Source organism: Bombina bombina, chromosome 9 (assembly GCF_027579735.1).
Source record: "Bombina bombina isolate aBomBom1 chromosome 9, aBomBom1.pri, whole genome shotgun sequence".
In the NCBI taxonomy this organism is placed as follows: domain Eukaryota; kingdom Metazoa; phylum Chordata; class Amphibia; order Anura; family Bombinatoridae; genus Bombina; species Bombina bombina.
The window spans coordinates 199,516,006-199,531,543 of NC_069507.1; the positions used below are offsets into that span (position 1 = coordinate 199,516,006).

General features: G+C 37.5%; 1 protein-coding gene across 1 annotated transcript in view; it reads right to left on the minus strand.

Moving 5' to 3' along the window:
* Nucleotides 1–15,538, minus strand: part of ANKRD2 (ankyrin repeat domain 2) — a 45,992-nt gene that overhangs the window by 9,150 nt on the left and 21,304 nt on the right. The window contains exons 4-7 of the mRNA XM_053692571.1: nucleotides 9,054–9,161; nucleotides 6,854–6,952; nucleotides 5,633–5,731; nucleotides 3,102–3,200 (exon numbers count right to left, since the gene is read on the minus strand). Coding sequence (XP_053548546.1) covers nucleotides 3,102–3,200; nucleotides 5,633–5,731; nucleotides 6,854–6,952; nucleotides 9,054–9,161 — 405 coding nt within the window. The remainder of the gene's footprint in view (nucleotides 1–3,101; nucleotides 3,201–5,632; nucleotides 5,732–6,853; nucleotides 6,953–9,053; nucleotides 9,162–15,538) is intronic.

Below are 15,538 nucleotides of genomic sequence, written 5' to 3' on the forward strand. Positions count from 1 at the left end.
ATACATAGTTAAAACCTTTATTAAATATGAATATTGCAAAATATGTTTTTGATCTACTTAACTGCAAAGGGCTTCAATGCACTTCTACAGGGAGTGCAGAATTATTAGGCAAGTTGTATTTTTGAGGATTAATTTTATTATTGAACAACAACCATGTTCTCAATGAACCCAAAAAACTCATTAATATCAAAGCTGAATATTTTTGGAAGTAGTTTTTAGTTTGTTTTTAGTTTTAGCTATTTTAGGGGGATATCTGTGTGTGCAGGTGACTATTACTGTGCATAATTATTAGGCAACTTAACAAAAAACAAATATATACCCATTTCAATTATTTATTTTTACCAGTGAAACCAATATAACATCTCAACATTCACAAATATACATTTCTGACAAAAACAAAACAAAAACAAATCAGTGACCAATATAGCCACCTTTCTTTGCAAGGACACTCAAAAGCCTGCCATCCATGGATTCTGTCAGTGTTTTGATCTGTTCACCATCAACATTGCGTGCAGCAGCAACCACAGCCTCCCAGACACTGTTCAGAGAGGTGTACTGTTTTGCCTCCTTGTAAATCTCACATTTGATGATGGACCACAGGTTCTCAATGGGGTTCAGATCAGGTGAACAAGGAGGCCATGTCATTAGATTTTCTCTTTTATAACCTTTCTTGCCAGCCACGCTGTGGAGTACTTGGACGCGTGTGATGGAGCATTGTCCTGCATGAAAATCATGTTTTTCTTGAAGGATGCAGACTTCTTCCTGTACCACTGCTTGAAGAAGGTGTCTTCCAGAAACTGGCAGTAGGACTGGGAGTTGAGCTTGACTCCATCCTCAACCCGAAAAGGCCCCACAAGCTCATCTTTGATGATACCAGTCCAAACCAGTACTCCACCTCCACCTTGCTGGCGTCTGAGTCGGACTGGAGCTCTCTGCCCTTTACCAATCCAGCCACGGGCCCATCCATCTGGTCCATCAAGACTCACTCTCATTTCATCAGTCCATAAAACCTTAGAAAAATCAGTCTTGAGATATTTCTTGGCCCAGTCTTGACGTTTCAGCTTGTGTGTCTTGTTCAGTGGTGGTCGTCTTTCAGCCTTTATTACCTAGGCCATGTCTCTGAGTATTGCACACCTTGTGATTTTGGGCACTCCAGTGATGTTGCAGCTCTGAAATATGGCCAAACTGGTGGCAAGTGGCATCTTGGCAGCTGCACGCTTGACTTTTCTCAGTTCATGGGCAGTTATTTTGCGCCTTGGTTTTTCCACACGCTTCTTGCGACCCTGTTGACTATTTTGAATGAAACGCTTGATTGTTCGATGATCACGCTTCAGAAGCTTTGCAATTTTAAGAGTGCTGCATCCCTCTGCAAGATATCTCACTATTTTCGACTTTTCTGAGCCTGTCAAGTCCTTCTTTTGACCCATTTTGCCAAAGGAAAGGAAGTTGCCTAATAATTATGCACACCTGATATAGGGTGTTGATGTCATTAGACCACACCCCTTCTCATTACAGAGATGCACATCACCTAATATGCTTAATTGGTAGTAGGCTTTCGAGCCTATACAGCTTGGAGTAAGACAACATGCATAAAGAGGATGATGTGGTCAAAATACTCATTTGCCTAATAATTCTGCACTCCCTGTATATATGTCTTTATATGTGTACATATGTATGTATGTGTTTATATGTATATATATGTCTGTAAATACATATATACACATATAAATACATATGTACACATATATAGACATATATACATAGTTACACACATATACATCTTTAGACATGTATTTATATGTGTACATATGTATGTATGTGTTTATATGTATATATATGTCTGTAAATACATATATACACATATAAATACATATGTACACATATATAGACATATATACATAGTTACACACATATACATCTTTAGACATGTATTTATATGTATCTCTATGTTAAAGCCCTTTGCCTGTCTTTTTTTTCTAACACCTGAGACCTCATATATTTGAGCCCTTATAAACTTTTGGGTGTAATATTGTTTTAATAATATTTATTAGATGGTGTTATTATGAGTGTAACTATAATTTGTAATGTATTTTCTATGTGTTTTGTGCAACTTTTTAGTTTCGTGAAACAGTTAACCAAAGCTCCAAAGTCACGGTAATCATTCTAGCGTAAATCGCAATTGCGCTCAAATGATAGCTTTAACTGTCAGCTCGTAATTTGAGCGGTAAGTTCGACGAGCTCAAACCCCTGCGATAAACCTTATCGCTCACGTGCAAACATTTCCACTCGTAATGTGGCCCATAATGTTTAATTATACAAAGTTTGGGGGGGGGGACTTTGCTTTGTAGTTTCAGAATATATTTTGTTTGTTTGTTGTTTATTTATTTTTCTGTTATTTAAAGTAATCCTGCAGATATTAGCGCTGACAATGCAAATTGAAAACAATGCAAACACAATAATACTTTAAAATGTTTTTAAACCTTTATTTTGCATGCTGATCTTTTTCTTTAATATATTAAATAATTATTGATATAGACTATGGGGTAGATTTATTAATGGTCGAGTGGACATGATTTGCTGTACCGAATCATGTCTGCTCAACCTCTCTAACTGCAGACAGCAAATGCTGTCAGCATTTAACATTGCACAAGCATTTCTGGTGAAATGCTTGTGCAATGCCGCCCCCTGCTCACTGGCAGCCAATCGGCCACTAGCAGGGGCTGTCAATCATCCCGATCGGATCGGGATGATTTCAGTCCGCTACCTTCCTCTAATCATGGGTGTCGCCATTATGGAACCTAGGTTACACTGCAGGTGAGACTTACTGCACATGTGCAAACACATCAGCACTGGAATGTAGTGAATGATTGATTTCAACATGACTAGAGGGAGGGACTAGAGCGAGGTGGGAAATAACCTCAATACTATTCTTATAAAACGTATTACGTATAAAAAGTGTGTCTATACAACCTCCAATTAAAGACATATAATTCTTTCTGAAATGTAATGGCCGTATATTATTGGTTAGAAAAGGCAAGGGAATTTGGAACATTGATAGTAAAGAATTTTTTTTTTCCCCCAACTGACTGGTTGTTACATACCCTGTCTTTGGCATTTATATCCACCCCAGTAGCAATCAGGTGTTCCACAATATCAGCGTGCCCGGTGCGAGTAGCAACATGCAAAGGTGTGCTTAGTAACTGAAAAACAAGACAAATACTGTAAAGGTTGTGGATATTTTACAGACAAATTTGACAGCATTTGTATAGAGAAATATAGATTTTTATTGCAGATATGAAGAAAGAAGTCCATTACGTCTGCCCATATTTTATTTTGAAGTGTAAACATTATTGATTTTAGGACAGCTTTATGCATATTTCAGACGTTTTTGAGTTCCCTTAATGTTCTTGTCCTTAACAGCGATATTGGAATTCTATTCCATCAGGCCCATTTATCAAGCTCCGTATGGAGCTTGAAGGGCCGTGTTTCTGGCGAGTCTTCAGACTCGCCAGAAACACAACTTATGAAGCAGCGGTCTAAAGACCGCTCCTTCATAACCCTGTCCGCCTGCTCTGAGCAGGCGATGTCGGATCAGGTCCGCAAGACCTTTGATTAATTTTTGGCCCATGAATCAGTCACCCTTTCTATGAAGAAGTGCTTCCACAAATTACTCTTGAACCTAATACCCTTCATTTAATCCCTTGTTCTGGTATTGCTCTTTTTCTGAAAAATGTGTTTGGTTCCAGCTTTATCTAGTCCCTTGACATTATTGAAGATTTCTTCCACCTCTTATCTCCTCTCCTTCTCTCTGCTTAAAGGGATATTCTAGACAAAATTAAAGTTTCATGGTTCAGATATAGAGACCTATTTATCATAGGTCTTGCGGGCCTAATCCGACAGTGCGGATCAGGTCCGCAAGACCTCACTGATTGCGGAGAGCAATACGCTCTCCATATTCATCATTGCACCAGCAGCTCACAAGAGCTGCTGGTGCAACGCTGCCACCTGCAGACTCGGGCCAACGGGCTGCCAGCAGGGAGGTGTCAATCAACCCGACCGCTGCTTCATAACTGCTGTTTCTGGCGAGTCTGAAGACTCGCCTGAAACACGAGCCCACAAGCTACATACGGAGCTTGATAAATGGGCCTCACAGCATGTAATTCTACATTTCTGGGCCGAATTATCAAGCTCCGAATGGAGCTTGATGCCCCTGTTTCCGCGCGAGCCTTCAGGATCGTCAGAAACAGCATTTATGAAGCAGCGGTCTTAAGACCTCTGCTGAGCGAATCATGTCGGACAGACCGATGATAAATCGGCCCCTTAGACACTAATCAGCAAGTGCTACCCAAGTGCTGAGCTAAAAATGGGCCAGCTCCTAAGCTTACATTCTTGCTTTTTTAAATAAAGATACCAAGAGAATGAAGAAAAAATGATAATAGTAGTAAATTAGAAAGTTGCATAGAATTGCATGCTCTATCTAAATCAGGAAAATTAAATGTTGACTGGACTATCCCTTTAAGATGAACATGTTAAAATCATGAAGTCTTTCCTTGTTTTATTTTTTTAGACCATGTACGATTTTAGCATCCCTTCTATGAACTATTTAAATTAAATGAACAAATGACAGACCTAATTTGCAAATAAAAATTCTTGTTCATTCTGTAAAACAAAACATCATTTTATACCAAGCCATATGCAGAAAATTAAATAAAAAAGGAAAATATATGAAACCTTTATTATGGCACTTGGCAAAGTATTACTTAAAGGGACACTGAACCCAATTTTTTTCTTTTGTGATTCATATAGAGCATGCAGTTTTAAGCAACGTTCTAATATACTCCTATTATCAATTTTTCTTCATTCTCTTGCTTTCTTTATTTGAAAAAGAAGGCATCTAAGCTAAGGAGCCAGCCAATATGTGGTTCAGAACCATGGACAGCACTTGGTTATTGGTGCTGTCCAATCAGCAAGGACAACCCAGGTTGTTCACCAAAAATGGGCCGGCATCTAAACTTAAATTCTTGCTTTTCAAATAAAGATACCAAGAGAATGAAGAAAATGTGATAATAGGAGTAAATTAGAAAGTTGCTTAAAATTGCATGCTCTATCTGAATCATGAAAGAAAAAATTTGGGTACAGTGTCCCTTTAACATATGCTCAGTTTAAAAATGCGATTTCTGCTGCATTCTTGTGTATTAAAGGGATATGAAACCCAGTTTTTTTCTTTCATGATTTAGATAGAGCATGCAATTTTAAGCAACTTACACATGTACTCCTATTATAAAATTGTATTTGTTCTCTTGGTATCTTTATTTGAAAAGCAGGAATCTAAGCTTAGGAGTCGGCTCATATTTGGTTCAGCACCCTAGGTAGTGCTTTCTGATTGGTGACTACATTTAGCCACCAATCAGCAAGCGATACCTAGGTGCTGAACCAAAAATTGGCTGGCTCCTAAACTTACATTGCTGCTTTTCAAATAAAGATAACAAGCGAACAAAGAAAAATTGAAAATAGGAGCAAATTAGAAAATTGCTTAAAAGTTCATTCTCTATCTGAATCCTGAAAGAAAAAAAAAATAGGTTTAATATCCCTTTAATACAGCACCTTTTGCATAAGCACTGAGAATGCTTACCTTGTCCTTGACATTGATTTCAGCTCCGCTATCCTGAAGAAGTTTCACAACTTCCAGTCGACCACCGCGACAAGCCCAGTGAATAGCAGTGGAGTCCAGCTGCATAGAGCACAGATGTTAACAGCAGAACAACAACAAAAGCACTGCCCTATGTTCACTAACAATTCAGAGGATATCTATGGTGGAACAGATCACATGCATTCCCGTGTAATCCCATAGAACTGATTTGCTAACTTAAATACAAGGTGGCTACTCTGTTCCTGCTAGTGATGGGATTTTTGTGGAATAATATAAAGGCTTGAGATAGATGTCTTATCAGGGAGTACTCAGAAACTTTGATGAAACAGCCGTGTTTCAGACATACCACAGTACCTGTATACAAACATAGGATTAAAGGACGAATCTACATCATGATTATATTCTGACACCGTTTGTTAATTTGCTAACCTTTGTTGTATTGTTCACATATATAGCTTTCAATAAGGGGACATAGCACATAGGCCTTGGATATTAAAAAAAAGTTTACAGACCTAAAAGGAATGAAAGACATGAACGGGCATATTTATCAAGGTCTGTCGGACCTGATCCGACAGTGCGGATCAGGTCCGACAGACCTCGCTGAATGCGGCGAGCAATACGCTCGCCGTATTCAGCATTGCACCAGCAGCTCACAAGAGTTGCTGGTGCAACGCCGCCCCCTGCAGACTCACGGCCAATAGGCCGCCAGCAGGGGGGTGTCAATCAACCCGATTGTACTCGATCCAGTTGATTTCCGGCGATGTTTGTCCACCTGCTCAGAGCAGGCGGACAGGTTATGGAGCAGCGGTCTTTGTGACCACTGCTTCATAACTGCTGTTTCTGGCGAGCCTGCAGGCTCGATAGAAACACGGGGCATCAAGCTCCTTTCAGAGCTTGATAAATATGCCCCGAAAAGTACTTCTGGAATTCAAATCTACAACCTTCAGATACTACTAGATTTGCCAAATTAGAAGTCAAAATGAAACTCCTGGTTTAGATAGAGCATGCAGTTGTAATAGACTTCTCAATTTACTTCTATAGTAAAATTCACTTAATTCTATCTGTATCCTTTGTTGAAAATCATATCTAAGCAGGCTCAATAGGAATAAGAATATACTACTGGTATCTAACTGGTGATTTTCTAACAACTACTAAATGCCACTTATTTTCTAACGTACGTTTTCATTGTAGGATGGATCTTACCCGATCTCTGAAGTTTACTGTTGGTCCACTGTCTAAAACTTTCTTGATAATTTCAACGTGGCCCTCTAGCGATGCTCTATGAAGCGCTGTTCTCTTGAACTATTATAGATGAGATACAAAGGTAATTTTTTGTATTCAAATACATATAATTACACTTACAAAAATACAAGATCACAAAGGACTAGAAATCTTGTACATTGCCCTAATAAATGAACAAGAGTACATCCTAATAAATAACATACAGAAATTGTTGGCAGAAACCCTGAGGGCAATACAATGGTTCCCAAACTGAGTGTTTCATTCAGAAATGTAAAAATAATGAATAAACAAGGAAATGTTTAAAGTAGATAGAAGACAAAAATATGAAATACGTTTTCATTAAACTACACATAATCCTTAGTTCCCTCACATTATATTGAGTTATTCTTCTGGAATACTGGTCTGTTAACCATGTTGGACAATTATATGTTTTAATAATATTTTTTTATTGTATTTATAATAGGATTTTTGAATGTGTTTGCTATCCACCATAAATGTATTATATTTCTAATAAAAGCTGTCTTCTGCACATGCTCCCTGACCCTTCTTGGAGGATATAGTTTATTATATAGAATCTTCCATTAAAAGGACAAAAGAAAATATTTTACTGTGTTAGAGTATTTTCTTATCTTTTTTTTCTTTTTGCATATCACTAACAGGCCCATTTATCAAAGGGCTTGCGGACCTGATCCGACACTGCGGATCAGGTCCGCAAGACCTCGCTAAATGCGGAGAGCAATACGCTCTCCGCATTTAACATTGCACCAGCAGCTCACAAGAGCTGCTGGTGCAACGCCGCCCCCTGCTGACTCGCGGCCAATCGGCCGCCAGCAGGGAGCTGTCAATCAACCCGATCGTATTCGATCGGGTTGATGTCTGGCGATTCCTGTCCGCCTGTTCAGAGCAGGCGGACAGGGTTATGAAGCAGCGGTCTTTAGACCGCTGCTTCATAAGTTGTGTTTCTGGCGAGTCTGAAGACTCGCCAGAAACACGGCCCTTCAAGCTCCATACGGAGCTTGATAAGTGGGCCTGTATGTGTTTAACACTACAGAGCTCTGGAGCAACAATGCACTGCAGTGATTCTGAGCTGAACAGGATCAGTGGCTACACGCATATGCCACTTGTCATTGGCTTACCAGTCTATGTTCATCTCAGTAATGGCTGTGCTCTTGTCTGGAGATGACTTTAATTACTCACCTCTTTGTTGGGGTTAAACATATTTTTATATGCAAGCCGAAGTACAAATTTAAAAGCACATTTTCTTACTGCAATTGTATGTGGTCTCATCTGAAAAGCTCAGATATTCCTATTGTACAAGCTAAATTTCATTTATTTAAAGGGACAGTAAAGTCCAAATGTCAGCACTGATTTCCTGAAATGCAAGTCTGTAAAAAAATCTGAGATAAGGGGCAGTCTGCAGAAGCTTAGATACAAGGTAATTACATAGGTAAAAAGTATAAATATAACAGTTTTGGTTATGCAAAACTGGGAAATGGGTAATAAAGGTATTATCTATATTTGTAAACAATAACATTTATTGGTGTTTACTGATTCTTTAACTCTTGTTACTTATTATTGTGTATTGTAGCTAAACTAAAGCACTTTGCAGTTGTTTCCTTGTTTATTTTCATTGAGATAGGGGAAGGGGAACGCAAATATACATTTATATTCAGAGAGATTGGTAGGTGATAAATTAAGCAGTTGGTTATGTGCAACCTTGTAAAACTGCATAGAATTTTACAGCTATGTCTGTTTTACTCTTCCAAAAGGTATAAAGTGTATGTCCTTGAGCTTACCCACAAATCTAACGCCGATAGGGAGATCCCAGCAATTATTTCAGTTCAAAGAAGTCTCTATGCCATCTCTCAATTAGCTAATAAAAAAACGATCCTCACTATGAAATGTCAGATCTCAGATGATCAGATCAGTGGGAATATGTGCAGTGCTTGTGGCTTTTACTGTTTTGTCAGTACATTAGGTTAATGGCACTGATCTGCATGTCATAACTAAGCACAGACACATGTATGGGCGGCAGTCTGCGTCTCAGACTACACCATGGAATTCTGAGAGGTGTCCAAGACTCATCTCCCCACCATCTCTGTAGACTGTGTGAGCTGCTTGCCAAACAGACGAGTCCCGTCCATTCTAATTTTAAACGTACCTCATCACAAGTATCTGGAGAGCCAGCGTCTTCCAAGAACTTCTCAATTATATTCATCTTGCCTTCAACAGCAGCCTTGAGAAATGTCTCGGCACTGACGGGCCCTGTCTAGAGACGAATAACCACATCCATTCAGTTTTTTAACGCACTTTACGTTTCATTGCCATTCACAAATATTAGTGCACCTTTGAACTTAAACATTATAATATCAAAATACAAAAGCTTTTATGATTTAACATTGATATTTAAACAATTATAATTTGTCAGTAATGGATTAAAGGGACATAGTAAATTAATTTGGTTTCCCGTTTATGTGTTTCCAATAACTTGTTATACCAGCTGCAGAGTATAAAATGTGTCCCTTTATGCATATTTTTATATATGAAATAGCTGCTCATTGAAGCCACAATCCATTTAAATGGGCTGAGCTTGTAGAAGAGCAGGCATCCTTATCTTGTCTATTTCTCTATGCACACATGCTTCATTATCCTATCTCTTTGTCTATACCAAAAAGGCTAATACTGATAGCCTAATGTTCTAAACCTCTCTGCTCAGATGAGCTGATCTAAGAATCTCGTCAGTGCTATGAGGTCCCCCAAAGAATTTTAGAAACACAAATGTCAGTTTGAAAGATGTTTGTCTCGCTCTGTAGCTTTCTGGTTATGAAGGAGAGAATTACAAAATAAGTTCTGAAATTAAAATCCCAAATATTTTATGTAATTTCTCTCTGAAAGCTCACTAAACTTACTGAATGATCAAAAGAAAAAGGGCGGAACACTGCAAGATCACTCTAATTTCTGTATATGAAGAAGCGACAAGCCCAGTGCAATATAGCACTGCATCATATGAGAGTTTTGTTATACTTACACTTTGTGCTATGTATTTTATATTACTTTATACTTCATATTGGGTACTTTCAGTATTATTGCATTTAAGCTTTGCACTTTCTAATTTATATTTTAATACAGTTAGATTTAGATCCAGCAGTTATTTTACAAATTCTGATTATGTTTTGAATTTTACAAATTCTGATTATGTTTTGAAAGTTTCTGTGTTACTTTATCAAATTAGGATCAGACGTTTTATATTTCTGTGTATCTTTTACAAATGACATTGCACTTTGTATTTGCTCCATTGTAAACTAAAACTGACAGTTTCAGAAAGTGGAAACAACAGGGGAGTTCCCAGGGTATGTCTGATGCTCTCTCATAATGCTTGTGAAATTATGTAAGCATTTTAAACAAGTTGGTCTCACTGATTTATCTTGACAGCTGTATGCATGTGAAGTTTGCTCAGAATTCACAATACACTTACTATATAGAAAAGTAATATATATTAAAATATATACAAAATTGTAGTGAAAACATTTCAGTTTAATTTGTAATTGATGCAAACTGAGGAAATATATCAGCCCCAGGTATTCTCCAGTTACATTCTCTATCCCATGTTGAATTTTGTATCGTAGAGAGCCTCATTACTTTCTATGGAAGACATCTCTCATCTCTCTGGGACTTCCAGGTTCTGCCCTTTTTCATAGATAATTTATTGAGTTCAGACCCTGTGAAGTCTGCACTATAATTTCTCTCCAAACTAGAGAATTTTCAATGTCTGGCCTATATAAAGTAATAAAGCTCTATGAGAAACTGAAACAGACTTTTTTCATATTTATTTAAATAGAAGAAATGCAAAGCGCAATCTAATTAGTAAAAGATGAACATAAATATAAAAAATATGATTGTAATTTGTTAAAGTGAATGTAAATTTTTGGTTATTAATTGTTACCAACTTGTTCACACACTTATAAATATTCAAACCGCAATAATATTATTTTAAAATAAATAATGTTTATCGTTATTTTGATATCTAAACTTAGCTCCGTGCTATCCATTGAACTCCTCCCAACCATCTTCTTCCTGTTTTTCTCCATGCATCATTTAAATATCTACCGCCCACTCGATGACATCATTTTGAATCGCGTTCACGATTAGGGGTCTCATTTGCGCATGCGTTCACAATTTGGATGACAATACGCGCATGCGTTCAGCAACCAATACGCTGTAAACCTCGGCACCTCGTATCACATTGCGCATGCGTTAATACTCCGTAACAAAGTATAGTATATCGGGTAGTTCGCGCATGCGCAGTAGATTAGCGTGACGTAGGGAACAACTGGCCTGACGCCCCGGGGGTGAGGAAAATATTCCGAAAGAGAAGTGTCAATCATCAAATTTATGTGGGACCATAATGGCGGGCGGAGGAATCGCCGAGAAGAATAGAAAGTAAATTATGAAATATTTCTTTTTAGAATGCGATTTTCACATTTTGATGAATGAAACTCACTTTTATTTTTGAAATGACACACTATGATGCAGAGCGAGTAGGTTGACTTTACATGCACTTTAAAGTTACACAGAAACTGTGAATGCATTATCAGAATTTGTAAAATCACAATCCTAAATACACTGCTGTATACAAAATAAAATACAAAATAGAAAGTGCAAAGTTTAAATGTAATAAATCTGAAATGTTACGTAATATAAAATACAAAGCACAAAGTGTAAATGCAACAAAACTGTCATGTTATGCAGTGCTGCGTTGCACTGGACTTTTCTCTCCTTCACATACAGAAATGCAGGGAACGCCCCTTGGAGGAGTATAGAAAAATCTGCCATAATGACAGCATCATCTCATACACATCTAAATGATCAGAGCCGAGGTAGATAAAGGGTTCTAGATACAAGACTGGTTGTACTTAGGACTTCCATCCATGCAGTGAGGGAGGGGGCATCTGCTGTCTTCCAAAGGTGTGGGGTACACTGCTTAGAAGTAACAACTGAGTTTTATGTTCCTCTCCATTGTGTGGAACATGAGTTGCTTCAGTGACTCATTCTCATTTTTTAAATTTCAACCAACGCATCAAGTTATTCTTTTTTAGCCACTATTGACATATAAATATATTGAGATAAGGAACTCTTAACTGCAAAGCAACCTTCATGACTACTGTCATAGAGGTGTAGTAAAACACATTTCCCAACATATAACATGGCCAAAGAAGAACAATTGTTCTATTGACGTCAGTTATTTGCTGCTTTTCTGGATTCACTAAAATGTCATCAAATAGACAGGAATTGTAGAGATATCTGTTGACTTTGCATGTGTTCAGTTCTATGTAACCACATGTATAGAATAGTGAATACACTCCTGATACCTCTATCACAGACTAAATAAAAACACAATACTGAATAGCAATAAAGGGGTGTATTTTAAAAAAGACATTGGGGCCGCGGATCATGTCCGCCCAACATTGCTGAATGCCGACAGCATACGCTGACGACATTTAACATTGCACAAGCTAGCAGGGGGTGTCAATCAACCCAATCGTATACGATCTGGTGGACTAATGTCCGTAACCTCAGAGGAGGCGTACGAGTTAAGGAGCAGCGGTCTTAAGACTGCTGCTTCTTAACTTCTAAAATAAATCGTCCCCTTTGTGTGAAAGTGCTGTTTGCTATTTACCTGTTAACTGGGACCTTCCTAGATTACATAATGAGTACTGTGATAAACAGCATTTGTTAAAGTAAAAAGTAATCTAGAGAGTATAGTTGCTTTTGTTGTGGGAATAGAATGAAATACAAAACATATATTCACTTTTTCCATATGTAATTATTACATATACATATAAAAGTTTACTTAGATTGTTCTCCAATCTGCTGTCTAGCTACAACAAAAGTGCCATATGAGTAGAGTGCTGATTAGACAACAATTCAAACCTTTAGCTCACAGAACTATTGACTTTTGAAGTGGGTGGCGGAGTGCGGGGTATTTTAATTTCATAACTATATTAAAAAGTAAGTTATAACGCATCTTTATTACAACTGATTAATTAAACTCACTAACATTCCAGATCTGATGTTAAAAAAGGAAGCGTTTACCATCACTTTAACTTGATTCTCGTAGTGAAAAGACATTTTTAAATTAAATATTAACTTGTCATTCACAGTTAACAGGTTTAATAGACAATATACACTTTGAGATTGTAATATAAAATACTTAATTATGAATAGTAAAATAATATTGCACTATACTTTTATAATTTATTTTGCCTCATTTTCCTGTTATTTAGGTCCTGAAAGAGCACATGACTACTTCACAAGTCTAACATTGCCACATATATGTTTCTAATTTGCAGTTTATCTGATAATTTTTGCTGAAGCCAAGAATGGAGATTTTGTTAACACAATGAAATTGACAAGCCATGTTGTTTGCAGACTCAGGTCTGGAGGACTGGCTCTTCCAAATAAGGAAAGTGGTAGATGAAGTTTAACCATTGAAAAACAACTGCAACAAACAAGGTGTTAATTTGTTCTAATACCATCTGCTAACCAATTGATCTTTTTGTAGATTAACAAATATTAGAAGGCATTTACTGTCCCTTAAAAATAGGAATGGGTATGTGTTTAGAAAGGTCATGGAATTTAATATTCAAAAGGGACTATCCCTGAAAGTGCACTCATTAAATACAATTAAGCAAAGCCCAGCACTTCTTAAAAGTGTTGTGTCTTTGAGAAGTGCTAAGTGCCAATATACTGTAACAGGATGCTATGGCGCACCCAAGCTACTTGGAGTGACTGAAATGTCTATCAATTGCAGATTAAAAAGCATGCCAGTTTATTCTTAAAGGGACAGTCAAGTCCAAAAAAAACTTTCATGTTTCAAATAGGGCATGTAATTTTAAACAACTTTCCAATTTACTTTTATCACCAATGTTGCTTTGTTCTCTTTGTTTTCTTAGTTGAAAGCTAAACCTAGGAGGTTCGTATGCTAATTTCTTATACCTTGAAGGTCACCTCTAATCTAAATTAATTTTGATAGTTTTTCACCACTAGAGGGCATTAGTTCACGTGTTTCATATAGATAACATTGAGCTCATGAACGTGAATTTACCATGGAGACAGCTCTGATTGGCTAAAATGGAAGTCTGTCAACAGAACTGAAATAAGGAGGCAGTCTGCTGAGGCTTAGATACAAGGTAATTACAGAGGTAAAACGTGTATTATTATAACTGTGTTGGTTATGCAAAACTGGGGAATTGGTAATTAAGGGATTATCTATCTTTTAAACCAACAGAAATTCTGGTGTTGACTGTCCCTTTAAAGGGACAAATGTTCTCCTCTTTATGTGTTCCCAATGGTACATTTTACCCGCTGGGGTATATGTATTGTTTATAAACAGATCATTTGTCTTTATTTTGTTATTTGAAATAGCTGCTTTTACCAGTACAAACCACCTCCTATACTGAAAATATGAATGGCAATCATATTTTCTGTATGGGGCAATATGTTAACGTGATATTCTAACTTTGGCTTTTTGTACACATCGGGTTAGCGTGCAAGTAAAAAAAATTAAACTTGTAATATGTGTGCTAACCGACACGTGTAAAAAACTTACTTCTATCGGTGTTAACGCACAAATGGGAGCATTAAAGGGATAGTAAAGTCCAAATTAAACTTTCATAATTCAGATAGAGCGTGCAATTTTAAACAACTTTCTAATTTACTTTTATCATCAAATTTGCTTTGTTCTCTTGGCATTCTTAGTTGAAAGCTAAACCTAGGTAGGCTCATATGCGTTAGTTTATGTGTTTCATATAAATAACATTCGGCTAGATTACGAGTTTTTGTCGGTAATGGTGTGCGTGACTAACGCACAGTTTTCCCTCACCGCTCACCTAAAGTAACGCTGGTATTACGTTTTTTTTTTTAAACCCGGCGTTAGCAGCAAAAAGGTGAGCGTAGAGCAGAATTTAGCTCCACATCTCACCTCAATACTAGCGCTGCTTACGGTAGCGGTAAGCTGGCTAAACGTGCTCGTGCACGATTTCCCCATAGGAATCAATGGGGCAGAGCCGGATGAAAAAAACCTAACACCTGCAAAAAAGTAGCCTTCAGCTCCTAACGCAGCCCTATTGATTCCTATGGGGAAACACATTGGTGTCTACACCTAACACCCTAACATGAACCCTGAGTCTAAACACCCGTAATCTTACACTTATTAACCCCTAATCTGCTGCCCCTGACATTGCCGACACCTGCATTTTATTATTAACCCCTAATCTGCCACTCCGGACACCGCCGCCACCAACATTATCCCTATGAACCCCTAATCTGCTGCCCCCAACATCGCCGACACCTACTTTTTATTCATTAACCCCTACTCTCCCGCCCCCAATGTCGCCACCACCTAACTACACTTATTAACCCCTAATCTTAACCGCCAATGTCGCCGCCACTATAATAAAGTTATTAACCCCTAAATCTAAGTCTAACCCTAACACCCCCCTAACTTAAATATAATTTAAATACATCAAAATAAAATTACTATAATTAACTAAATAATTCCTATTTAAAACTAAATACTTACCTATAAAATAAACCCTAAAATAGCTACAATATAACTAATAGTTACATTGTATCTAGCTTAGGGTT